The sequence below is a fragment of the Indicator indicator genome, chromosome 2 (genome assembly GCF_027791375.1).
Source record: "Indicator indicator isolate 239-I01 chromosome 2, UM_Iind_1.1, whole genome shotgun sequence".
NCBI classification, from domain to species: domain Eukaryota; kingdom Metazoa; phylum Chordata; class Aves; order Piciformes; family Indicatoridae; genus Indicator; species Indicator indicator.
This window is the reverse complement of record NC_072011.1, coordinates 33509411-33536129: the sequence shown is the minus strand read 5'-3', so window position 1 is coordinate 33536129 and position 26719 is coordinate 33509411. Positions and strand designations below refer to the sequence as shown.

The window sequence follows — 26719 nt, the reverse complement described above, 5'->3', positions numbered from 1 at the left end:
TGTTTCAGAATGACATGGTAGATTTACATGGCATGAATTCAGTCCCATCAAGATGCACAATTTATTAGAATATAACTGTTCCAGAATTGGCTAATAACTATTTATTAAAAGAAAGAACAATTAGCTATGCAACAATCACAGAGCGTGTGCACCAGAACATGTTATCTGTTATATAGAAATGCCCAATGTGGGGAAGTTGTTTACAAACATAACTCTCACTGCACAAGGAGCTCTTAATGAGGAAATCTTGTGGAATGTCTCTGAGAATCTCAAGTTTACACATATGACAGATTTCACAATTACAGATATACTATCAACCAATTAACTACATTATTTGCAAGTCTGCTCAATGTAAGAAATTTGTAAGGAGTCAAAATATCACATTAAAAGTTTTGTCTGAAAGTGCAAAAGTCAAAATATAATTCAAACATATTCATGGAAGAAGTATCTAGAAACATTTTAATAGTGTCACAAACCTCAATATGTTCATGATTTTGTGGCACTGGTAGAAACTGAGGGAGCCTTTTACTCAGCCAAATTGTGATGTCTCTGTTTGTATTAACAGCAAAGGGTTCATAGCCTTCCTGTAAGCCACAGATAGTGAAATATTTTAGAGTGCTGACATCTTTTCCGAAGTTCATTCTTCCCACTTGAGATGGCCCCAGGCTGCACACAGGTAGAAATCCTTAAAACAAGATGAAAAAACACATGGGTTGTGCAAGATGAGAACACCAGAGAACTGCTTTCTTCCATAACCCAATTAAAAATCATTTGGAAAAAAAAAATATAAAACTCAAACAGTATAAATGCAAGCAGTCATTGACAGCACATCACCTTTTGCATGTAACCAAGTACTCTACCTCATTTATCGTTCTGCAAAAGAGAAGCTCTCTAACAGCTGTGGATCTCCTCACACAACACGCTATTATTAGCACAGAGAACTCACTTGAGAACTCACTATTTTGCACTTAAAATACAATAGTGTTTTTTCCCTCAGATTCAGCATCACAGTCTAAAAACCTAGCAATTTCCTAGGAATTTTGAATTTCTACATCTACAAACCACTGTCACACATGGCATGCATGATTCAGTGACAAAAGTGACCTGCAGAAAGGTCTCAATACTCTTGAGACCTATTAACAAAAAAAAGCTCTGTGAAAGTCATTCTCAATTTCAGTATTTCATACACATCTTCACATATATACATGAAGATGCCCTCCTCTTTTCACAAACTTGACACTGGAGGAACTCAATGTGAGTTACAAAGGCACTGTGAAAAATCAGAGGCTTCACACTAACATAAAGTCTTTGACATGGTTACCAAGGACTTCTGGCTCCATGTCAAATCAGAAACTACTTGACTACTTTAGCTGTTTCAGACTCAGCAGAGATCTGTTTACATCTGAACCTGCAGCTAGAAACATATACCATGAAAATGACCACAGGAAGATTTCATCAGCTTTGAAAAAAAAATAATATAGTGGTCAAACAGGCAACCCACAGAATCGTATCCAGTTTCTCTCAAAATGCCTCACTCCTCAATGGGATTACACTGCCTAATAACTGGAAAATTGTTATATTTTAATGCCCATACCACTAACAGTAAGCCAATTCACACATTTATTTTCCTCATGTTATCACAGTATCAAAGGAAATAAAAAGGCAGTAAAATAACAAGCATGAAACTAGAAAATTAGTGGCAATTAGCTCATTTAAAAAGAAATCAAATTATTCCTAATTCCTATGGTATGGCAGAAGAAGGGGGGAAAAAAGAAATTTCTCTTCCCAAAGCACTCCTGAAAGTAAAATACTCTGAAATCCAGAAGTGAAGCGGTTAAAATTCAAGCAGGGAACTGCCTAATTAATAGGTTCAGGTTTCATATTTCTCCTGTAAACAGTGATCAGTAACCCAAAAGTATCATTTGCAGCTTTTACACTTCACAAAATTTAACTTTCTCTCTCAGACATGGGTTTATTGTTTAACAGAATAATATTTAACATGTTTAACTATATGACAGAATATATATACCTACGAGAAATTAAAGGCAAAGATTAAAGGTTAAATCTTTTTTTTGCATTTTTAGGCAATTATCTACATGAACGTAATTTCTTAAATTTTTGTGTACTTATTTGCATATGAGTTATGTAGTTAAATTTATACACAAAAATACTTTTGTGTTATAGAATCAACCTGTGACCTGACAACCTCACAATTACAGAATCACAAAATGTTAGGCGTTGGAAAGCACCTCCAGAGACCATCTAGTCCAACCCCCCCGGCCAAAGCAGGATCACCTACGGCAGGCCACACAGGAACACATCCAGGCAGGTTTTAAAACCCTCCAGAGAGGGAGACTCCACCACCTCTCTGGGCAGCCTGTTCCAGTGCTCCATTACCCTCACCACAAAGAAGTGTCTCCTTGTGTTGAGGTGCAATCTCCTGCATTCTAATTTGTACTTGTTATTCCTTACCCTACCACTGGGCATTACTGAAAGGACACCGGCAGCTTCACCTTGACACCCACCCCTCAGATGTTTATAGACACTGATAAGATCCCCTCTCAGCCTTCTCCAGACTGAACAGCCCCAGTTCTCCCAGTCTTTGCTATCTTTTGCAATCTCATAAGCTACAGCTTGTGGACTCTGAAAGCTGCACCAAGAACACTACAATGGGCACAAACTCAATCTGGTAGTTTAGAATTAAGTAAAAAAAAATCAGAAGCTAACTTTGTACCAGCTGGCTTCATTCTGGATCAGGTGTCGTTTCTCCTCCAAGAGTGAAAATAAAACCTTACAGCTGGCTTCAATTCTCTACCATATGTTCTCACTAATTAGAAAGAAATTTGGTAGCATTTTAAAATCTGATACCCCTGCCAATGGCAGAGGATTTGGACTAGATGATCTGCAAGGTCTGCTCCAAATCAAACCATTTAACATTCATTCTGTGATTTTGTCATATCATATGGTAGCTCACTGCATGTTAAAGGCTTGCAACCCCAGACACATGCCTGCAAAACAGTGAAAAGGTCTAGATCATAAAAGATGGCTGCAAAGTTCACCACAGAAAAAGGCCTTGCCTCTCTCATACTTAGCATGCTTCCTTTGGAAAGGCTTGATAGCAATCAAATAGAGAAAAGGACAAGGGACAATTCCTGGGGGTGGGGATGTGTGGTTAGTGGGAGGTGGGGGGAAGAAACCAAGAAGCACATTATGCTAAAGCAAAGCCAGAGCGAAAACTGGGAAACACAAGCAAATAAACAGAACAATATATTACACTACTCACCATCACCAACCTCAAAGTCCTTGAATGCAAGTTCTGAACCTGAGTCATCAAGCAGGATTTCTCCATTTAAGGTGAACATCATAGTGTGCTCATTCATGTCAACCATGCATCCAACAACATCTCCTGCCAACCAGGAGCGACCAAAATGCTCATTACCTTGATGCCACCGCTGTGCCTGAAAAGGATTTAAAATAATTTCAAATAGTACCAGCAATAATGTATGTGTTCCTTTCTCCTTTAGTGGTAAAACTAATAATTAGCTCACAGAATTAAGATGGCAGTAAAATTAACACTTTCACAGCATATCATTCCAAAACAATGCCTGTAAGTACTTGAAGAGGACTTTGAAAATGGAAATCCAACAATTAACTGCCTGGAAGCACCCCTCATATCAGTACTGTAAAATGCTGCTAAGCAAGTTGACAGAGAAAATTACTATTTCGACATTTTTGTAACAAGCAAGAGCATGGCTTTACTTTGATGCAGAAGAACTATGACAGACTTGCAATGAAGACAATATGCTATCGATTACAATGCTAAATAGCTGCTTCACAAACTTTACGCAATGCTTTTATTTAATTTAGTAGCCTATAAATTCACTGCTTCCAAACAAACTTTATTGCTTCCTTAATTACAGCTCTAAAAATGTTGTACTCAGCATAAATTATGCTTCCTATCTTACCAGGTTTTGGAAGAAATAGAATTGTCTGTGGATGGGACAAGCACTCTGAACTTCTGACAGATTCTAGAGTAGCTGGGGGCATGACTAATGATTCATATGACTGACTTTCCAGTCAAAGACCACCCAAAGACTTTGGATGGTGTCTTGGATTGAAATTCAAATAAATTAACATTTATTAAGAACTACTGTAACACACATAAAATAATGAAGTGTTAACAAATAGGTTCCACATTCGTATGTTCCATCACAAGTAGATTTTTATCCTCTGTATCCATCCTGAAAATTCTACAAAATCAATAAGCCTTTATGTGTATCCTGAAGGTCAACACTCTCTCCAAAAAAGGACAGAAAGCAGCAAAATCAAAAGCATCAAAATAGATTTGTGGATCGAAACCTAAAGGTCAAAACTTAAGATTCAGGAGGCAAACTACTACGCAGCTATTCTAGTAAAGACATGACTTGTGTAGTTTATGTAAACCAATCAGATATCACAAAAAAATAAACTTTTGATTTCTCTTTTTAAAGCACTTCTTCATGTAACACAAGGCTGGGAAAAACATTAATTTCCAACAACATGAATAAAATATATTATGAGAACTTGATCTGATAGGAAAAGCCAGGAATTCTGTTACATATTCTAATATTAATAAAGGAAATTAATGCCAACACCAGATACAATAAACATTTTGACACAAGTCATCAATAGCCTTAATAGCAGTTACAGTTTGGATAGCAGTTGTACTTGCCTTCATACTGAAATAAAAAGTTTTAAAGAGTTACTCAATCTATTTTGTTGAAATTCAGTACCATACAAAATATTTTTACTACTAGATTTTGGTCTGTTATTCTCTCATGCAGAGTAAAATTTGAGGAAAAACCACTGGTTCTGTGATACTTCATTTAATCTAAACAATAAGGATTGCCATGAACGGCTAGGTATATTCTTTGTAACTCTAGAACTCCTACAAAAAAAACTTGTTTGAAAATTTGCCTCAAACATTTTCTGCTAATAATCTTAATCATATTTAATTCCTAATGGCACTCCTTATAGAGAGAACAGTGGAGTAAAGAATTAAAACTAATTATTACAGCTCTGCCAATATTTTAAATTTGAGTCATTTACATTTCCAACACTTTATATATGGCGTACAAATACAGTGAAGCTGTGGGGGAAAAAACCAGAAATACCACATCCTGGTCATTAATTTTTTTAGGTGACATTGATCATCCATACTCCACCAAGGCCCTCAAAGAGAGAGAAAAATAATTTCATAAAACACAAATGAAAGAAGAGAAGGTAGTTGAGGCAACGATACCCAGAGTAAGATGCAAAGTTACATTTTGCGATTACTCATATAATTACAGATAAACATATACAAACCTTAAAGCCATCAAAAACAAAAGCTTCTTCATCTGAGCCAAGTTCCTGATCTGGCAGACAACCTGGCCTGGTCCATCCAACTCTCATGTCTCCTGCAGTAACTGCCTCAAACTCAAAGTACCACTTCCCAGCCTTCACTGCATACGTCTTTTCTGTGCGGAAGATCCTGAATTTTTCCATTACCCCATTGCAAACATCCAGTTTCATTGCTGTGAAGTTGAACAAAAAACCCCAAAACAAAAGTAGAGAAAAAAACAAAGAAACACAGAAAGTATTGTATTCAACAACTGACAAAATGATAGCACTGAAAACAAAAGGCAAAGCATCTCTTTGAGCACAGGTATGGAAAGAAGAAAGTGGCTATAGAACAGTATTATAGGGAAAGCACCCTGCCCTTTCTGGGGAATCAGTATGCTTAGATACTCATCCAGCATGGTGGGGGAAAAGAAGAAGGAGAACTTACAAATCTGAGTGCAGCTATGCTCCTCATTGGCATCATAGAAACATGATGGGGTAATTCACCTGACTGGAGTATTGCAGTGAACGGATACACATTTTTTAGGAAGGACAGACTGGGAAGGTTATGACGAAGAGTTTTCCTTTATGTGAGAGGGCAGCTGGAATGCATGGAAAAAATGCTTTGGGATGGTTCAGGATACAGTTCTTATGGATCAAGATATGGAGGCAGACCAATATGGGTGCTGTAGTGGATTATCCCAGGGGTATTTGGGTGTACAGGGGTACTCGAGCCAGTACTGTTTAACATCTTTGGTTTTGACCTGGACAATGGCACAGCAAGCCTGCAGATGACACAAAACTGGAAAGAGCAGCTGATGTACCAGATTAAGCATAGAATCATAGATTCAACCAGGCTGGACAAGACCTCCAAGATTATCCAGTCCAACTGATCACCCAGCCCTAAGCAATCAACTAGACCATGGCACTAATCCAATCTTCTCTTGAACGTCTCCAGTGACGGTGACTCCACCATCTCCCTGGGCAGCACATTCCAATGGACAATCACTCTCGCTGTGAAGAACTTCCTCCTAATATCCAGCCTATACCTCCCCTGGCACAACTTGAGACTGTGCCCCCTCATTCTGCTGCTGGTTGCCTGGGAGAAGAGACCAACCCCCACCTGGCTACAACCTCCCCTCAGGTAGCTGTAGACAGCAATGAGGTCACCCCTGAGCCTCCTCTTCTCCAGGCTCAAGACCCCCAGCTCCCTCAGCCTCTCCTCATAGGGTTTGTGTTCCAGACCCCTCACCAGCTTCGTTGCCCTTCTCTGGACACATTCCAGTACCTCAGCATCTCTCTTGAATTGAGGAGCCCAGGACTAGACACAGCACTCAAGGTGTGGCCTGACCACTGCTGAGTACAGGGGAAGAATAACCTCCCTTGTCCTGCTGGCTACACTATTCCTGATACAAGCCAGGATGCCATTGGCTCTCCTGGCCACCTGGGCTCACTGCTGGCTCATGTTCAGTCTACTATCAACCAGCACCCCCAGGTCCCTTTCTGCCTGGCTGCTCTCCAGCCACTCTGTCCCCAGCCTGTAGTGCTGCTTGGGGTTGTTGTGGCCAAAGTGCAGAACCCTGCACTTAGCCTTGTTAAATCTCATCCCATTGGCCTCTGCCCACCCATCCAGCCTGTCCAGGTCCCTCTGCAGGGCCCTTCTCCCCTCCAACAGATCAACACCTGCTCCTACCTTGGTGTCATCTGCAAACTTACTGATGATGGACTCAATTCCCTCATCCAGATCATCAATAAAGATATTAAAAAGGATGGGGCCCAGCACTGATCCCTGGGGGACATCACTAGTGACTGGCTGCCAACTGGATGTGGCACCATTCACCACCACTCTCAGGGCCCAGCCCTCCAGCCAGTTCTTGACCCATTTCAGAGTGAATCTGTCCAAGCCACAAGCTGCCAGCTTTGCCAGGAGCTTCTTGTGGCAGAAATGGTTGCACTGCCACTTGGAGAGACCTCAACAAGCTGGAGAACTGAGCTGACAGGAATCTCACAAAGTTCAGCCCCAGCCAATGAAGTAGACTGGGGCTGAGCATCTGGAAGTCAGCAGATAAGGACCTTAGGATACTTGAGATAAGTGAAACATCAGCCAGCAATGTATCCTTGCATCAAAGAATGACAGAAGTATCCTGGACTGCATTAGAAACAGTCTTGCCAGTAGGTCCAGGAAGGTGATCCTTCTTGGTAACTAGTAAGGCCACATATGAAGTGCTAGGTCCAGTGCTAGTCTCCCCAGTGTAAGAAAGACACTGATTTACTGGAACAAGTACAGCTCATGGCCACAAAGATGAGTTAGGGGCTGGAGCATCTTATCAGTAGACACAGAGAAAGCTGATTCTGGTCAGCCCTTAGAAAGCTCAGGGGGGAATGTCATCTACAAACCTAAAAACCTGGTGGGATGGAATGAAGAAGAGGGAGTCAGACTCTTCCCAATAGTCTTTGTACCTTTGAGATAGCCACTTCTACATCCTTTTAGATACTTATGCCTATATTCTCTTTCTGCTTTACTTCAATATTTTATATATTTATATATAGTGAGTTTTTACTCACTGAACTGCCTTTCACCACTCTACACTTAAAAAAATTGATTTAAAGAAAAGGATTACTGTGTTCTGCTAAAATAGCTTCAAGTACCACCTTGTACGGTAAGTACATACAAATGTCTTTCATTGTTCCTTAATTACTACACAGTCTTGCAGTCAGTTTCTGACACTTCTTTCCAAGACTTTGCTATCAAATCAAACCAGAAGGTGGCTTGAAAAAATGAAGCTACACTTCAAAAAGACAGAAAGATTTTAAAAAGTAATGCTGAATCAAATCCTTGATCTTTCTTCCTTCATTTTTTCTAAATAGTTTATTCTCATATTTTATACAGTTTTCTTTCCATTAATCACTGTCTGTTATTTTCACATTAGAAAAAAAAATACTTAAACCATTATGTTTCTTTTTCCATAAATCTGCAAGCCTGTGTAGCCTTTGAGAATTCAGTATTCTGGTCTGATCATAGTAATTCCTTCTGAGTTTGGTACAAACTCAAATAGATCCCTGCCTATCAGTCTGTTAGGCCATGTTTAAGCATTTCTCCCTCTTCTGTCTTCTCAGCCACATTGAAGTCCACATTTCCAGTATTATTTTGATTAGCCTATAAAATTATGTACCTCAGAACTTACTGTCCTTTCTCATGCCACAAAATGCCTGATTTCAGTCAGATTAGGTGCATTATGTTTCCTGTAAGCAACTTGGAACTCTATGCCACAAAATTCTTTATCAGTAAAATTTTCCCTTTGATGTTCCACACAGTTAATTCCTTAAAAACACTTTTGAACACCCTCAGTACCTCACCTATACAATTGGTGAACCACCACAAACTATGGGAATTAAAAATCTGTTGTATTTTTAGATTCTTAGTAACTAACACTTTCTAGATTCTAAGCAACATACAAAATATCACTAATGTGCGAAACCGGTAAGTAGTAATAATAAAAAGTTACAACACAGAGCTTTGTAAATCAGTATTTAAAAAAATAAATGGCAATGCAGAACACCACTAGAGGGCTCTAAATCCTTTAATAACAGAATGTATTTTGGCTGATAAAATTATATGTGTTATGCATTTCAAAAACTTGAGAAGTTCATAAACAGTTAAATTGAAATCCCACAAATAAGCAAAAGAATGTTTTGCTGAGTGCAATTCCAGTCTTTGTTTAAGAAAGGCCAGTTCATGGGACACTGTTCTGCTGGTCCTTTCCTCTGGGAATTGTGCTAGAGGATTGATGACACCTTTCAGATGCAAGGATTGCAATTGTGTTCTTTACATTTTATTAGCCATTTCATGCACAGAACCAGCTCCAGAATCTCTGCATCATAAGTTAAAAAAAAAAAAATCCCAGCAGTTCATTGCCAAAAAAAGGCAGGGGAACATGTTCCTCAGAGTTCACCTTCCCAGGTGCTCTTGCAGAGTAGATATGCTGTTCTGCAGGAAAAATCAGAGGGCAGCAAGGATGAAGGCCCATCTAACCTTGGAGGTGGCACAGAGGCTAAGTTGGTCTATGCCTTGTATCAAAACAACCTCAGTAAAAAAAGGAAGGCATGTCCTTGTCATAGGTGATTCACTTCTGAAGGGACTGAAAGGTTCTACTTGCAGACCAGACTTAGAGAAGTCTGCTGCCTCATTGGGGCCAGAGTCAATGATGAGAAAAGTAAACAGATTGTTTTATTGGACCAATGAATCCAGTAGTGGAGTGGATTTCCCTCCCCACCCCAACGCTTGCCACCCCCCCAGGAATAAAGGAATAAAATTAATTACCATGATCTTGGTCAGGAGCTTCCAGGTTGTAACCATAGCCTAGAAGGGTGCGAACTGCTTCCCGAAGACTGTCTTTGTTTGATTTCTTTGTCCGATCATCCAAAAGAGCATAAGGTACAAGGCGAGGGTTTCGTCGATTTTTCACATCCTGCATAAGTACGAAAAATCATTTCAATTTCAGAAAGTGAGCTTTGTGTTAAAGATAAAATTGTTCTATAACAGCAGTGTAAAAATTGTATTTATGTCAACTGAAATCATGGAACTGCAAATAGAGAAAGGATTCAAAAAAGTTGCAATAGCCTAGAAACTAGTAATGATACTGAATTTACTGAAAAAGCAAGCAACAGGTAAATGAAACTGTATGGCTTTTATCTGCTTTAATTTTCCATAAAAGTTCCTTAATAGGCTAACAATACAAATTACAAGAACAGGGATGAATGCAAAGAGTTTGACTGAAAAGTTAAAAGGATTGTATTTCATACAGTGTTTATGAAGCATCTACATAACTAAAGTTCAGAGACATTACTGTACTGCAAATATATAGGTTGTTATTTAAATTATATCACTAAAAAAAAGATAAAAACCCCAAAGAATAAACAAGAGAACAAAACACTACTAAAAAATAAATAAATACGTGCAATACTAATTAATAAAATTGATAATAAGCCTGTGCCTTCCTATGTCAAATACTTAAAATATGTATTTTTCCAAAACAGAGTTTTGCAAAAATATGATTAATGTGCAAAATTTTTGTAACAGGTAATTTAATATAACCTCTCCTCCAAATGAAATTAATATATTGGTAAGGTTTAATATTTGCATTTCAGGTTGATTAACACAACACTGATTAGGTTTTCCTCTAGTGTAAAATTATTTTATTTCAAAGCATTCTGTAACAGGATTATTTATATGGCTAACATAAATTTTTGCGACTAAGGATTGTTTTCTTGTCTACAGCTTCTTCTCACATCCTGTCAGCGCTTGTTGGTAGTGAGAGACATGATAAAGAATCCTCCATATTCTTCCTAATATCTTATTTAAAAAAAAAAAAAAAGAAAGGAAAGGTAAAATTTGGTCCTGAACATATAAAAAGATATTGTTCTCTTGGTACAAATGTTAAAGATATTGACTAGCTTTTATGAGTGGTCAGAGTTATCAAGAAGTGCAAGAACAGTGCCTATTTTAGAAAACATTGCCTACAGTGTAAGCATCTTATTTCTTTTACAGTAACACAGTTCTACTTTTAAGAGTGTACGTGGTTTTCGTTCTACCTTTTCAGGCAGAAAAGCTGAGCTTTAGTTATATTCAATGAGAAGGACAGTGATGGGGTCAACACAAGGACTATTTGAGTTGACTACTTTCCATAACTATTTCAGACACTTAAGTTGACATCCTCCTTTTTCCAACATTTACTTTGGACCAAAGAATGGACCAAACGAATGTTGAAAATATTGAAATGTTAAAAAGAATAATTCTTTGATATAAGAATGTTAATATTAACATCAGAGATGAAATGCCATGGGTTCAATTATTTGTATTTGAAAGGACATAAAAAGAGAAATAACTTTCTCTGAAACATTGTCCAAAAGAAATTATGAAATATAGTCTTTAAATATTAATATAAAGTTTGGAACAACAGTTATGCAACTTCTCATCCATGATATATAGATAATCTAATGCACTGTTAATTGCTACAGAAACCATTAATACACATTAACATACAGGCAATCAATTGATAACAATGTATGATAATGAAATTTAGTAGAAGTGCTTTTAAAAATGCCTAAGCACAAAATTAGAGAAAAAAAAAATGAAAGACACACAAAAAAATCATAATTCAAGTTCATAGATTTTTTTTAATTGGGTCTAATTTTATTTAATATCATGACCTTTTTCATCCATTCAAGACTGTGGCTAACATCTTTAAATAAGAATAAGAGAAAGGATTTTTCTGTTAATAATCCTGTTCTTTTTCTTATATGTCTATCTACATTTTGAATGGTTTCCTTATCATTAAATGAAGAACTGTTATTGTTATACTCATCATAAGCTTTTGTACTAACAATCTTCTGCACCTCTGTGGTTTAAGTGTAGCTAATCAAGAGAATCATCTTATACAGTGATTGAGCTTTTCACAGTCACAATCAAGTCAACCAGAAAACTGATTAGCTAAGAGCAGTAATTTTTATTGAGTACGTTTGCAATTCATATTAAGACTTATTTCTTCCTATTCACTACTGAAAAGTTACTGGTTTGTAGTGCAGATTGTTAAAAGAATGAAAATTCAGCCTAAGTTTTTTAATTTGGCCAGAATTTTCCAACTTTGACAGCCTAATGCTCATCACAAGACTGCTTTGTACAGAGTGTATCTGGCAACTAGTTGTTCACCAAGTAATTTGAAAGAAAATCAGATGCCCTCCAGAGTTAAAAAAACCAAACAAACATCCCAAACTTAAGCTTGTTGACAAGTTGGTCCAATCTGGGTAGCACATACAAATTCTATGTAATTCTTTGGGTTTGAATTCAGAACATACCAGGAAAAAAAAAAAGCCTATATATTTTATTACACAACTTCATCTTCGTTTTATGTAACATAAACATTGCTGTAGTCTTTTACAATTTGATTTCGAGTTAGTTATTTAAGTAAAAAAACCCCATTGTAGCCATGGATGGTTGGAATGCCTGTCAGAATGTGGCCTGACTGTTACTGGAAGGAACTAAAACAAATGATGTTAAACTTGAGTGAGGTAATACTGACCATGACTTTTCATGCTCAGCATTACTTTATAGAGTGTGTGGTACGGTTTTATTATATACAGCAAATTACAAAGACTTATCCAAATTAGCACACATACACTAATTAGTAGGGTATAAATGAATTTGAAATAGGTGACAACCAGCCAACAATGGCACAGACTGAATACAGCCCTCAAAACGAATAGAAAAGAACTACAGAGAAAAATACCTAAACACATATACAAACAAATATCAGCAGTCCTTTTCAGACTTCCATTACAGGTAATGAACCCTGATGCAAAATAGTTCACAGAGGAAAAGACTGGGAACTGAGAGGTGCAGAACTGCATTCATTTGTTCGGTGAGTGTGTGACATGTCGATAACTAATCTAGTGCCCTGGATCTAGCAACTGGTCTTGCAACTTGCATACACAGCCATCATGTAAGAGTGTGAGTTGAACATGAGGAGTGTCTGTATTGTCTCCAGAAGCACAGAAAACCACAGCCAAATTCTATAAGCAGCTCTAAAAGAACCTATTTACAGTGTGGATAATAAAGCTGTACACTGTGAAATTAATTCAGGTACAAAAAAACCCACTTCATATAAATCTGTAAAAGACATTTGAATAATATAGTTTTCAGAGCTATAAATTTGATACTGCAAACCTGTGCACTCCTGGGACTTCCCAAAGCTCTGAGAATTTCAAAAAAACAGCACAGATCACTAGACTATAAGGGACAAAAAGACACCAGAAATATACGTAAATAAGTGCCTACCAAAAACAAAAACAGGAAAAGACTGAAAAGTGAAAACACAAACTAGAAAGAATAGCACAAGTTTTGTGATTTAAAGTGAGCTGTATAGATATATATTCTATGTAGTACTGCAATAATTGTTTTCTTGTAAGCAAGGATGCTAAGTGACAAGCACAAAGCAAACATAGTCCAGCATATATTCAGTGAAACAAACAGGCTACTCTTTACCTAGCTTCATCTATACCATGGAAAATGCTCATTTCACAGCTGTGAATTGATTTTGCTTGCTGCCAATGTCTATGGATCTTGCACTTTGACAAAGATTTCCGAGCAATCACCATGCAAATACTACTGGTGAGCTTGCCAGCAATGCTGTCAGGAATCCAGTGAACAGGATCATTTACCTACACCATATGTTTCCTATCTTGTCATCCAAAAGTCTAGCTTTTCTGAATTTATCAAGACAGCACATGCTTAATCATAAACTATTAAATTAAAATTATTTTATAGGGGAAAAAGGGAAAATGTAATTCTAAGTCCTCACAAAGCCATGTTCTTGGCAATGTTAACAAACATCCTAAATGTATCCACTCTCAGCGGAAGCTGTCTTCCTAACCTGGCATATTGACAGCTGAGTTCTGTCCATAGAAGTATGTGTATCCTTTGCTTTCTGATCTCTAAAGCTTGACTCTTTTTTTCTCCCTTTCCCCTTTCCTTACTTTTATATAAGTTGGTATGAAAAATTCTTTAAAAATACCCAAATGAAACATTCAGGTAATTGTGACAGCACATAACATCAAGCTCTGCACATACAAAACATAGCACAAATACGATAAATTTTAACTGACTTAAAGTAGGGTTACATTTCTCCTTTTCCTGGATCTAGCACCATTATTTATGTTTGATCATTTATCATTTCCTGAGTTCAGAGAAGACCAACATACCGGCAACCATATTCTTCCCTTAAAGGGACACTGTCAAGTATTTTCATAGTGATTTTGTACTTGGTTTTCCACTTACCCTTGCTACTTAATACACTCGTTTAAGGAGAAATATGTATTTTTTCCTACATGTTTTGTTCATTCTGCTTCTCTCATGGAGCAGTAAGATAGTTTGAGTCTGTCCTACTAATAATACTTACTTGTTTGTGATCAGTGTCATCACAGCTGTCAGCACAGTTCTGGGAACAGGATTTATTAGTTACCTTGTGCTCCCTCTGTTGGCTGGCTGCTTGGCTCTGCAGCAGCAGAACAAAAATACTGTGTATAGTCATGCACAAAGAGTAGCGACCTCTGGTTAATCAAAATACTGACAAGCAGTAGAAGAAAAAAATCCGGAACTCAGACGGCATTTTCCCCACCAGTTTATAACAGGAAATAAATGGTTTATACATTAACTACTTGGCAGTATCCCTTTAATGTTTCATATTATATAATGCCAAAATGCTGAGGGACGCACGGGGGAACAGACCTACTAGATCTTCTAATCCTTTCTCCAGACATAGCAGGATTGCTCTTTATAACATGTTAGTTCATCTATTTTCAAACATCTCTAAGCTTCTTTCCCTTAGGAAACTATTTCATAGCTCTGCAAATTTATTTGTAGCATTATGCAGCATAACATCATGCCATTTAATTATAGTACTGTAACATGTCATAGCAGTATGATGGGATGACAAAATGTAGCCTGTGAAACAAACTCATTGTTGGAGTCAAGCAGAAGCAGCACACAGCAGAATGGACAACAGCTAGCAGCTTGCCATGTGATATGTCTGATAAATGAGAAGCATCTTTGCACTGCACTCAGAAATGATCTCTCTTCTTTTGACTTTTAATGAATGGTGTTTGCTACTTGCACATTGTAAGCACTCTTGGTACTCAGTTGTCTCTCTTCTCTCCAGAAGAAAATAAAGTTCATTATTTGAAAAGAATAATTTTATTAAGTGGAAATCAATATCAATACCTCAAGCACAGCAGCTCCTACAGGACAAACTATTGGTGGGGAAGTTTTCAAGGACATCATCTACATGTTTAACTGTACATGAGATTACTGTAATTTGTTTCATGAGATTACTGTAATTTGTTTACCAAGAATAAAGGAGTAAAGTATACTGCTGATGTGGTTGATCTGTTTCCTGAAGTTCATTAATATTTCTGAGCTCCTGGTGATCATTAACAACCATTCTCTGTTGAAAACATAACTATGACACTGTTCACTGCACCATTGTGTTACACTCTCAACAAAAGCACTCCACTCCACACACAAAAGTCTTCAGTCAGTTTGAATAAATCAGACTCCCCCAAAAATTTGGATATTTAAAGCGGAAGCACTCAAGACTGTGAAAACCTGGTTAGGTGACTTTCAAACTCCAAATGTGATCAGTTCTATAGTACTTAAGCCTTTTCCTTTTAAATTCTATAGGTTCTTCTTTGCATGCCCATAATTGTCTCTGTCTTGATAAGGAAGAAGAGTTCAGTAGTGATCATATACCTAAGCCTGGCCAATATCTAGAGCAGAAGCATTTTTCTGAGACTCTTTAAGAGTTAAAACCAGAGCCTGATTAATACTGACTGCTCAAAACATCTCTGAAAATCTAACTAGAGGCCACTATTTATTATAAAACTTAACATATCTAAGTGATTGTGATAACCTTTTTATATAACAACTTATCTTTGGGCATCAAAAGGTATTTAAGTTATATTTGCAGGTAGAGGTGTCCATTTTTAAAACACTCATGGAAAATGGGTAATGTAAAATTCAGTAACTACATGATTAAGGGGTTCAAGAACCCACTATCTTCTCTGAGTTTTCTCACACCAGACTATAAACTGTAATAAGTACATGCAGATTTAATTTGCGTGTTGACTTTGTCATCCAGCAAGCAAGGCATTTATTAGGAAGGGCATCTGGAGGAATCCCGAGTTCCAAGGCTGGCCCTCATTTGACATTTGAAGTCAGGGATCAGGGATCAGTCCTGGGACCAGTCTTGTTCAATATCTTTGTCGGTGACATGGACAGTGTCATTGAGTGCACCCTCAGCAAGTTTGCTGATGACACCAAGCTGTGTGGTGCAGCAGACACGCTGGAGGGAAGGGATGGCATCCAGAGGGACCCTGACAGGCTGGAGAGGTGGACCCATGGCAACCTCATGAGGTTCAACAAGACAAAGTGCAATGTCCTACATCTGGATCGAGGCAATCCCAAGCACAGGCTGGGCAGTGACTGGCTGGAAAGCAGCCCTGAGGAGAGGGACTTGGGGGTGCTGGTGGATGAGAAGCTCAACATGAGCTGTCAATGTGCACTTGCAGCCCAGAAAGCCAATCATATCCTGGGCTGCATCAAGAGAATTGTGGCCAGCAGGTTGAGGGAGGTGATTCTCCCCCTCTACTCCACTCTGGTGAGACCCCACCTGGAGTACTGCATCCAGTTCTGGAGTCCCTATTACAAGTGGGATATGGACATGCTGGAACGTGTCCAGAGAAGGGCCACGAGGATGATCAGAGGGCTGGAGCACCTCTCCTATGAGGACAGACTGAAAGAGTTGGGGCTGTTCAGTCTGGAGAAGAGAAGGCTCTGAGGTGACCTTATTGTGGCCTTCCAGTATCTGAAGGGGGCCTACAAGAAAGCTGGGGAGGGACTTTTGAGGATATCAGGTAGGGATAGGACTAGAAGGAATGGAATAAAGCTAGAAGTGGGGAGATTCAGACTGGAAGTGAGGAAGAAGTTCTTCAGCATGAGAGTGGTGAGAGCCTGGAATGGGTTGTGCAGGGAGGTGGTTGAGGCCCCATCCCTGGAGGTGTTTAAGGCCAGGCTGGATGAGGCTCTGGCCAGCCTGATCTAGAGTGAGGTGTCCCTGCCCATGGCAGGGGGGTTGGAACTAGATGATCCTTGTGGTCCCTTCCAACCCTGACTGATTCTGTGATTCTGTGATTCTAAGTCAGCAGGTGAACTACAGAGAGCAGTTTGACAAGGAGGTCACAGAATTCTCATTTCCTATGCTCTCTTAGAGAGCCTTAAAATGTCTCTTTACAAGGCCACAAAATTTTGGATTCAACAGTAAGGACAGTATATTTCCCAATACACAGCACTGAGAACATAAGATAGACTTCATGATTCCTCTGACATTGAGTATTTAATTTCAGGTCAGATCAGTGTTTGGGAGGCAGCTGGCTTAAACCAAAGTTGTAGCCTGGGACAACTGCACTGCCTTTGAGAACCATAGTAAAACTAATCATTTATTACTATTCTTCAAAAGCAGAGTCTTCTATATGAATCAGCACATCAAAATACATGTAAAGATAATATATAAACACACTGTGTAGGTGAAACTCTTTTTCACTGCCACCCACTCCCACTACCTCTTTTGCACATCATTCCCAATCCAGTAACACTGAAAAAGACCTAGACACCATCATTTTAACTGCCTTTTAAAATTAACACTTCACTGATTCAGAAAACATAATTAACTGCAAATTCACTCAAATTAATATGCCAAAAATATTTGTCGGTTTGTTTGGTTTTGCTGTTTTGGGGTTTTTTTGCCTTTTTGTGTGTTTTTGTTTGTTTGGGTGGGTTGGGTTGTTTGTTTGTTTGTTTTTTCAAAAGTATACAGACACACAGGGTAGGCTAAATTGTCTTCAACATCTAATAAACTTTATTCCCCACATACAACTTTTTTTGTTTAATTTTCCCTAATGCTAGTTAGAAGTGTAACTATCTAACAGATGCATTTCATCTCACAAAATTCTTAACTTTGTCTTAACCAATAAATTGTGTTGCAATGCTGAATTTAATTTTGGAATATGTCAGGGTTCTATCAAAGCTGTAACTATTTCCCAGCTTTCATTCACCCTGATTGGCAAGGCCATGTATTGAAAATGTTCGGTTTCTGGAAGAATAAAGAATATCTGGGGCATGGTGCAAATTATTGAGTGTATTCTACCAGAATAATTTCTTTTTGAGCATATTGAGATATACTGACTCACACTGTTCCTCCTACCTGGTGACAGAGAACTTCAAAGAGCCACCTTCCCTTAAAGATGCAATAATTGGGGAAAAATCTAATCCTGTTGTAAGTAGGGAAGGTGCACCACCAATGAATTATCTGCCCAGTAGGGGATATTACATACATTATAAACATAAGAATTGGCTCATTGTTTACTTAGACCCTAATACAGAATATAGATTTCCTAAATAGTTGACAAAGTAGCAAAATGAGAGCTTTATAGTAAGATACTATAACAGACAATGCTGAAATGTTATGTGACACACATCACGTAAATGCAGTGTCAGTATGTGATGAGGTGAATTTAAGTGCCTAATTTAATATATATAAAATCAGATTGACCTTTTTTCTATATACAAAAGCTTTGCAAATAAAATGAGTTTCAGTCTTGCAGAAGAAAAAAAACAAAAATTGAAATATGCTGAAATGTGTAACTTGAATTTTTGCCAAAAATCAAAACACTTCTTTGTAGGCAAGAAAGAGTATGTGTCTACAAAACACCGGTTTCTCATTTTTGCCAAGTTAATGATCTTTTATGCCCAGAGCAAAAGCATGATTTTTTTTTCCCCAATGGGTTAATTTTCGTAAAATTTCACTGTGATATGCTACCACACATTCGTTAACAGAAGTCAAGCTACTTTTCTGTATATATAATTCACAAATAATCACAGAAAAAATAGAAAACAGGACTTCTGAGGAAAAATTGATGTAGTAACTGTTTTGAAAAATAATAAACTAAGATCTTGGTACACCAGATTGATAATTTTTTAAAAAGAAAACAAAGATGCTGAGTTTTGCTGTTAACAATCCAACATGTGTAATGTTTACTCCTCTCCTTTATAACTCATTGTGACACCTACCCATGCAGCATTCCCTTTCACTGAAACAAACCACTGAAGTACAACTGGAGGTTGTTCTAACCATTCTCAGTTAAACATGGCCTCTGCCAGAAATACAACAGATTAGCAAAGTGATTACTACAAGTTTACATTCTCATTTTCCTGGATAAACAAAATTACTCAATTGCCAGGATTGCAAACATCTTAATGATTCCTCTATTGAAAGTCAATGTTTATATTTCCAAAAATACTAGAGCATATTAACTTCCTGCATGCAATTTTCTCACCCTGAGATCTAGATAGCATACAAGAATACAACACCATTTTAAAAACACTCCTAGAAGATTTAGCAGAATTGCTTTAAGTATTTTTGCTCTCTCTGATTGACAGACTCACATTCATTAGCTGCTTCTTCCTACTTTTGTATACCTGTTATTCCCATTTAATTTTGAAACACCTAAGTGCAAGTGACTGAAGTTAGCACCTACCTGCTGGATACCGTATGTCCAGCCTTGCCTTATACGGTCCCTTGCCCATACATTGTGAGCATTCTCTGCTAGTTTATCTACCATAGCTTCTTGAGAGGGGGTCAGTTTGATAAAACTCAAATCCATGGGAGCAGGCTTATATCCACTCAACAACTGGTAGCTGTCAAAAAACACAGAACTTGCAATTAGTTTTCAGTAAGACAATTTTAATAGAAACTGCAAAGGAAAAAAGTGACAGATATTCAATACGTCTATAGAAATAATCTGTCTTTCAACATAAAGAATAATGATACACTGATGTTTAATTTGTTTCAAGCTAATTGCTTCTCAATGGGATGAAGTAGCTGGTAATGAAAGCTACCCAAAATGGTCTGAACTAAAAAATATTGTAGTAGTTTCACATATTGAAAGTAGCAAATTAAGATGTTGCTTATCTAAATACTTACATGAACACTATTATTGTTACCTCTGGAGCACTTTGTGTTATTATTAATTTCTATTTATCTCTTACTGGAGCAAGAAAATACGTTCTTCCTATTATATAAAGGGATGTGAGCGACGGAGCACGTCAAATGGCTTACTCAAGATGACATAGAAAATCCATCGTAGGAAAGTTTGCCTTTATAACACTTCATACCTTAACTGTCCTTCAAATCACAGGAGCATGCTTTTAAAATTTAAACATGACTTCCTAACAGAAACACAGCTTCTCTTCACTATTCTTAGTCCTAATAAGAAAGTGTGGTTTACTTTTATTAAGTTGTTCCCATCAAATTAATTATGATCATCTCCCGCTTATGACCAAACCTTCTTCAATAAAGGACATAATGCATATACTGATGGATGCAGCACATCAGGACTTACTAAATTTACAACAGAAAGCTACGACATTATGTGGCACCGCTATGGTGGTAGATGTTGCCTGCCTCCCTTACTTCAGTTGAGGGAATGTGCAGAGGAAGGTGAGATGGAATAGAAACATGGGGAGGGGGCAGACAGACAAAGGCTGTATGGGGTCTCTGTGCCAAGGTACTGGCTCTCTGGGGCTTCCAGGCTGCCTGTGAGGAGAGGCTAAGGCTGAGCCACGTCAGGCACAGCCAGCTCCTGTTGGCTCACATGGGGCCCCACTGCTGGCCAAAGATGAATCCTGTGGCAACGTTGGTAGCATCTCTAGGAAAACATTTTTAAGAAACGGAAAAATGTGAAAAACAGCCTGGCAAACACCAAGGCCAGGGGCACTCCAGGTACCAGGACTGGTGCTTTCTGCAACCCCAGGAGAGATCAGTCTGCAGCTGGTGGGTGTGTTCTGAATATCCCTGAGTATTTCTCCTCAAGCATATTGATAAAACAAACACTACTTTGGTCATAACAAAAGCGATCTGTGGAAAATAACAACATTCTCTCACTGAAATTATATGTGCTGGGTTGTTTAAAGAATTATTACTTTATTTACTAATTATTTTCTAAACAGCTTTGTTACATTCTTGCATTTTCTTTGTTTGCACTGACAGAGAAATCCAGAAAAAGAAATGGTCTTTAATCCCACTTACATTCTAAAATATTCAAATACTTTACAACTCAAATACTTTACAAATTAGTTCTCTTCTGTGATAACTATTCTAAAAAACATTTAAACAAATAATTGTTTGAAAATAATAATTGAAATAAAGGTAGTATTTAAGGGGGATTATAAATTATAAACATGAAGTTAAAACTTCCTTCAAAATTACCATGTTAAATACAAACAAACAACAACAAAATAGTCTGAAAATAACAACTCAAGAACATAATTTTTTCACAATCAACCCTTCACAGTTACCAACTTACAAACTTCTGTTACAGAATTAAGTACACATTGGGCAGTTGTGCTGCTATCTCCCAACATGATAGGTAGCTGTGACCAATATGGCTATGATGACAAAGTTCTGAAGGACTGACAGTTGGGAAGTACAATTTCTTCAGTCTTGAGATCTAGCTGCAGTTTTTCAAAAGCACAAAATCCAATTTACTTGAACAATCTTGCAAATGCATGTGCATTTCTGCCCAGGAAATTCAGAAATGCAGAAGGCACTAGACGTCTCTTGAGTTTAGTGCTATATGCAGTTATTTGGGGATATCAAAACTGAAGAGTAGTTTTGGGAAGTTAAACTAATCCTTTGCTTTTATTCTCATTCCTTCTTGTGAAGTGACCACATCAGGGATTCTGAAACTGGTATCTATGATATGTAAATCAGTGTAGTGTAGTATTCATCAAAGACTTGAGGGTCCAGTTTTCTGTAGCTACCCGATAGGAAAGTATTACGCAGAAGGCTGCAGGAACCTTGCCAGAATGGAGCATGTGCATTTGGCTCACAAAAAGAAAAAGACATGCTTTACTTAAACAAGGTCTTAGGGTTATTACATGGGCCTTAGGGACACATTGTATGGAATATGAAGATATGACAGTGAAAGGCTACTGTGAATACTAGAGATATGCAATAGCATGGGAACATCTATTTCTGCACAGAGCACATCCCTGCAAAAACCTATGAGTTGCTACCAGTATCAGCACTTTGCAACTAGCCCTTACTGTTTGTCTTTGTTACAAGACTAAGGACCAAGGAAACTAAATTACTCATTTAAATTCAGGAACAACAGATAACTCAGAAGTTCTCTCATACTGATACTGTGATCTTTACCTTTCAGTTTTTATATACATTATAATCATCCTTTATCCCACAGACTCAGACACATGCTGTGCTGCAGGGTTGTCATGATTATCACCTAGTACAATTCCATTATTTTCAACTGTGTTACAATTCCCAAATTATTCATTCCCAAACTGAGGGTGCATTTGGTGCTAATGAAAAAGCCAGGATACATTGGGTGGGCCATGAAAGATGATTTCAGAGTTGTGGTAGTGGAGGCCACTACACAGTATCAGCTTGAGCCCAGTCCTACCAGATGGGCTGTTGCCAGTTAAGCACTCAGAAAAGAAGTCAGATAGCTATATTAGTTCCCTCCAAGTCATTAAATGACCATTCTGGGACTTTCAAAAGGGTTACCTTTAAATATATGCAGCACAGCAAAATACATTGACAAGTTTACTCTAAAAATTCTTTAGCAAGTTTCTGCAGTACACTCTATATAGGTAATAAAAACTACGAAACAATAAGTGATTTCAATGATCACAGAAAACCTAATTGTCTGCACTTAAGATTGCAAACATCTAAAAGAAAAAGAGTAGATGAAGATGTGTGTAAATTTCTGAAAATTTATATGCATATATGCATACCAATAACACTAACAATACAAATATGAAATTGTTAAAATCCAATCCACTTAATTCACTCTGCCTAACAAAAAGATACATTTGAATTTCAACTTACTTCTTTGGAAGTTTCATTTTTTTCACTTTTTCATCAGCATGTTCATCAGCAATTCCAACATGGCAGCCTAATGCCAGCAGGGTTCTAGACACAGAAACCGGAGATAAATGAATGTCAATGCTTCTATATTCAGAGCTGCTGCTGTGTGTGTAAAAGGCAGTATGCAACAAATGAGATCTGTGGGATTAACAACAATATAGAAAGAACAACACCAGCCCTTTTTGCATATATAATAAGCTTTTGGATAGTGTTAAGAAAATGCCACAATATGTTCCTAAAAATTTTAGTACTTAAATTTTAGACTACTTCAAAATTAACTGTCATACAATCTGTTTTATCTATATGAGGCATCAGTTTAAGGATTCTCTGCCCTAAAAATACATACTTCTGCTTTGTTTATACTGCTTATGTACATGCTCATACCACTTTATATCAAAATATTTTTATGTTATTTACTTGAAAGTTCATGAAAGGAGAAAAGGCAGGAAATGTCACTTGTTATCCTTAGCATGTGTCTTCTTTACAAAGACAGGCTGCTGTTCAGAGATTTTAATTGGATCTGGATTTTGTTAGGACATGCTACTGAGCATAGGACTGACAGCAGAACACACGATAAGCATTAGGCTGAAACTGTCATCTTAGTGCTTGGTATGGATGTTGTATGTTAATCCACTTCAGAGAACAGGATACAAGCTAGACAGAGTGTCGTGTACCACAAAGTTTCTACCACAAAGCTTCTACACAGAGCCAGTGACTGATCCAGGCAGCCCATTCTGGCCTGACTCTGAAGGATGCAGCTCGTTTCAGAAAACAAACACTCTCTACAACCTTACAACAGGGTTGACAATATTAATCAGGTTTCTGATTTCTTCAGACCTCTTCCTTTCCTTAAAGCCACACCATCCACCAGTATAAATCTTAAATATTATTTCTCTCCAGAATCTGATCTGCAACTCAACAGTTATTTTTTATCTCCATTTATATATCAAGTCTTAGCTGCTTTATCCGAGGTGCATTACAAAAACATCGGCAATGAAATGACATAAGTCAGAGACCACTTTGGAGTCAGATCAGAAGTTTCTCAAAATCTGAAGGTGACAACAACATCTTCAATTGAATCTGATGGAAACACAAGAAATTATAAATGTAAACCTTGAACTCCATTCCCAGTTTTCCCAACTGGAAGAGAGTAGAAAAACAAGGTCTATGTTTGTTCTTGCCACTAGTAAAAAAAATATTTTCTAGTCTAGTTTTACCTGTATTTACTGCTCTTGGAATGACTGTGTGAAAAAAGAGTATAAATATTGTTCTAGCAGCATTTCTCTTGGCAGATGAAATGTTTCAAGGAGATTCTTACAGCATATTTTTAGTACTAGCTACATAAAGTAAATTCTACTGTCACAGCCTGTGAACCATAATTTAAAATTAGATGGTAAAATCAGGTAAGAAGAAATCAACATGCAGTGGCCACCTCCCGCAAAACACGCTGTCTCCTAAGAATATCCCATGCAGTTAAATCTCAGTTGGCATAAATCATACATAGTATCTATGCAGGTATCACCAGCATAAGTAAGAGGATGTATGTAACAGCAGAAACCAGTAGAGAGGAGCTAACTCCTGGTAAACCTAATTTTCTTGTAATGTAAAACAGGAATTTGAACCCCAGATTATCTCTATGCAGACACAGAAAATTCAAGGTGTATCATACTGGTAGAACCTGGACGACCCCTAAAGCACTTCAAAGCTAAACAAGAAACAACATAATATTGATACATGTAATTATCACAAACAACTGAGTAAACAGATAGAAATGGGGAAGTCAATCACAAAGTAGTAAGCATTAAAAAAACCCAACAACTAAAAAACCCACCAAAAAGCAAAATTTATACAAGAATGTGCAGAAATAGTATGAGCAAGTGAGCAAGCGTATTTTAATTCCATGGAATTTTCAGAGATAACTCATTCCTGAATCTTGACATTTTATATAGTATATAATGTTTATAGTTCATACAAGTATTCAATCATGCTGAAAAATATATAGAGTTTCAAATATATTGAAATTCTGTGTCAGATAATGACTCAGAACGTCCTTGTTTTCAGCCTATTACCTAGTAGAGCTAGCAGCAAAACCAGCAACAACAAATAACCACAACAAAAAACAAAATCCCAATGACACTAAGATTTATTCTTGATATCTTGCAACTACTTCATGCCATACACAGTTTGATGCCAATTGTAAAGACTATAGCATATAGCAGACTAGAGGAACTTCTAACAAAACATTTTCTTTTCCTCTTCCCCATTGTATCCCATTGAGGATGACTGCTAGTAAACAAGAAACATCTAGAAGAAATAGTCAAAGTAGCTTACAATTCAAGTCACCACAGGCTTCAAAAATACAAGAATTTACTAATACAAGAATGTAATGAAGACTGTGCTGAGTAAGCATACAAATTTTGAAAACCATTGAAAGACTGGATGTTTGGGACACTACCCATTTAATGAAAATGCTTTCTCTAGAATAAGTAATAAAATTACTAAAAGTAATTACTAATTTTTATGTTTATAAATCCACATTACTTTTTTTTTTGTCAGGGTTAGATTCAGAGGAGCATTGGGTCCTGAACCAGCAATCATGTACGAAACAACTAAAATTTGTTTAATATTTCACGAAACTTTAGAAGTGTGCATTTAATTCTGCAAGGATGATTTTTAGGATGCTTGAGTCCTATTATATAGATCATTCTAGCAAAAGATCCAACTGTAGAGAAAGTTAATGACATCACCTTTTGTAGTTTCATAAAATGGAAAGGAAAAAGGTATTCTAGATTCTTGACATGTTCACAGAGGTCTCAAAAGCTTTCCTTGAAATTCTAGTATCTAGCTGAAGACAAATAGGACCTTACTTTCTTGCCTCCAGTAGAGTTCCATTTATCTCTGAATGTTTTAATACTAAAAAATGCAAAAATATCTCTCCAGAAACTGTTTAACACTTGGGTTAATAAATATGCTTTTTGTCAAGAAATTTACTTACTGTAAATGGTAAATCAGTAAATAGTGCAGAGAAGCTGACCAGAGAAGGACACTATGAGAAATTCTAGGAGTACTCTACCTAGCTTTCTACTGTGAGGACGTAAGTCCTTTTTATTTTGAACGCAAACACTATACTGTACTATCAGTTTACATGTCAATATTTTAACATTGTAGTAAAAATATTCCAAGAAAAGTAATATCACATGCAGATAGTTATCCTATCATCCTAAAATCCAGCATGTTAATGCTCTGGACAGAAAATAGCAACTTTATTTTAACAATAAAAAAAAAAAAAAGAACAGATTGTAATGGGTTGCAAATAGGAGTGACTGGGGAGCCACATATAACACTGGGCATTTATCAGTATGAGAAATATTTTAGCATGTTGGCTACATGTAATACTACACATAGAAAAAATTACTTACACTAATAGTTTTTCAATGTATTTGCAGAAAAGCATGAACTCACATCTGCTCGACTGACAAAGCTGAGATGAGGAGTTGCATCTCTGTAAGCCAGATAACTAGATTACTTGAACAAACTCATGAAGATCTCACTGAAATTTTCTAGCATTCCATCTGTAAAGCTTCCGTGACATTCATGCATCTAAATGCTCATCCACGAAAGGAGAGAATGCTTACTATTTTTTTGTGTCAATACAAACAGATCACACAGAAACAGCAACAAGGGGACCTGAAGTAAAGCCCAAGTCACATCCAAAAAATATCTATTGACTGTCAAAGTGGTTTATCACTAAAGATAATTTAAAGTAAGTAAACTGCATTGAATTAAGCCAAGTAAGAGGCAAGGAT

At 37.2% G+C, this 26719-nt stretch overlaps 1 protein-coding gene across 1 annotated transcript in view; it reads right to left on the bottom strand.

Annotated features, from left to right (window-relative positions):
- The window catches only part of RYR2 (ryanodine receptor 2), a 294938-nt gene that overhangs the window by 146733 nt on the left and 121486 nt on the right, over window positions 1-26719 (bottom strand). The window contains exons 25-30 of the mRNA XM_054396845.1: window positions 22875-22958; window positions 19507-19666; window positions 9683-9830; window positions 5347-5555; window positions 3284-3458; window positions 477-685 (exon numbers count right to left, since the gene is read on the bottom strand). Coding sequence (XP_054252820.1) covers window positions 477-685; window positions 3284-3458; window positions 5347-5555; window positions 9683-9830; window positions 19507-19666; window positions 22875-22958 — 985 coding nt within the window. The remainder of the gene's footprint in view (window positions 1-476; window positions 686-3283; window positions 3459-5346; window positions 5556-9682; window positions 9831-19506; window positions 19667-22874; window positions 22959-26719) is intronic.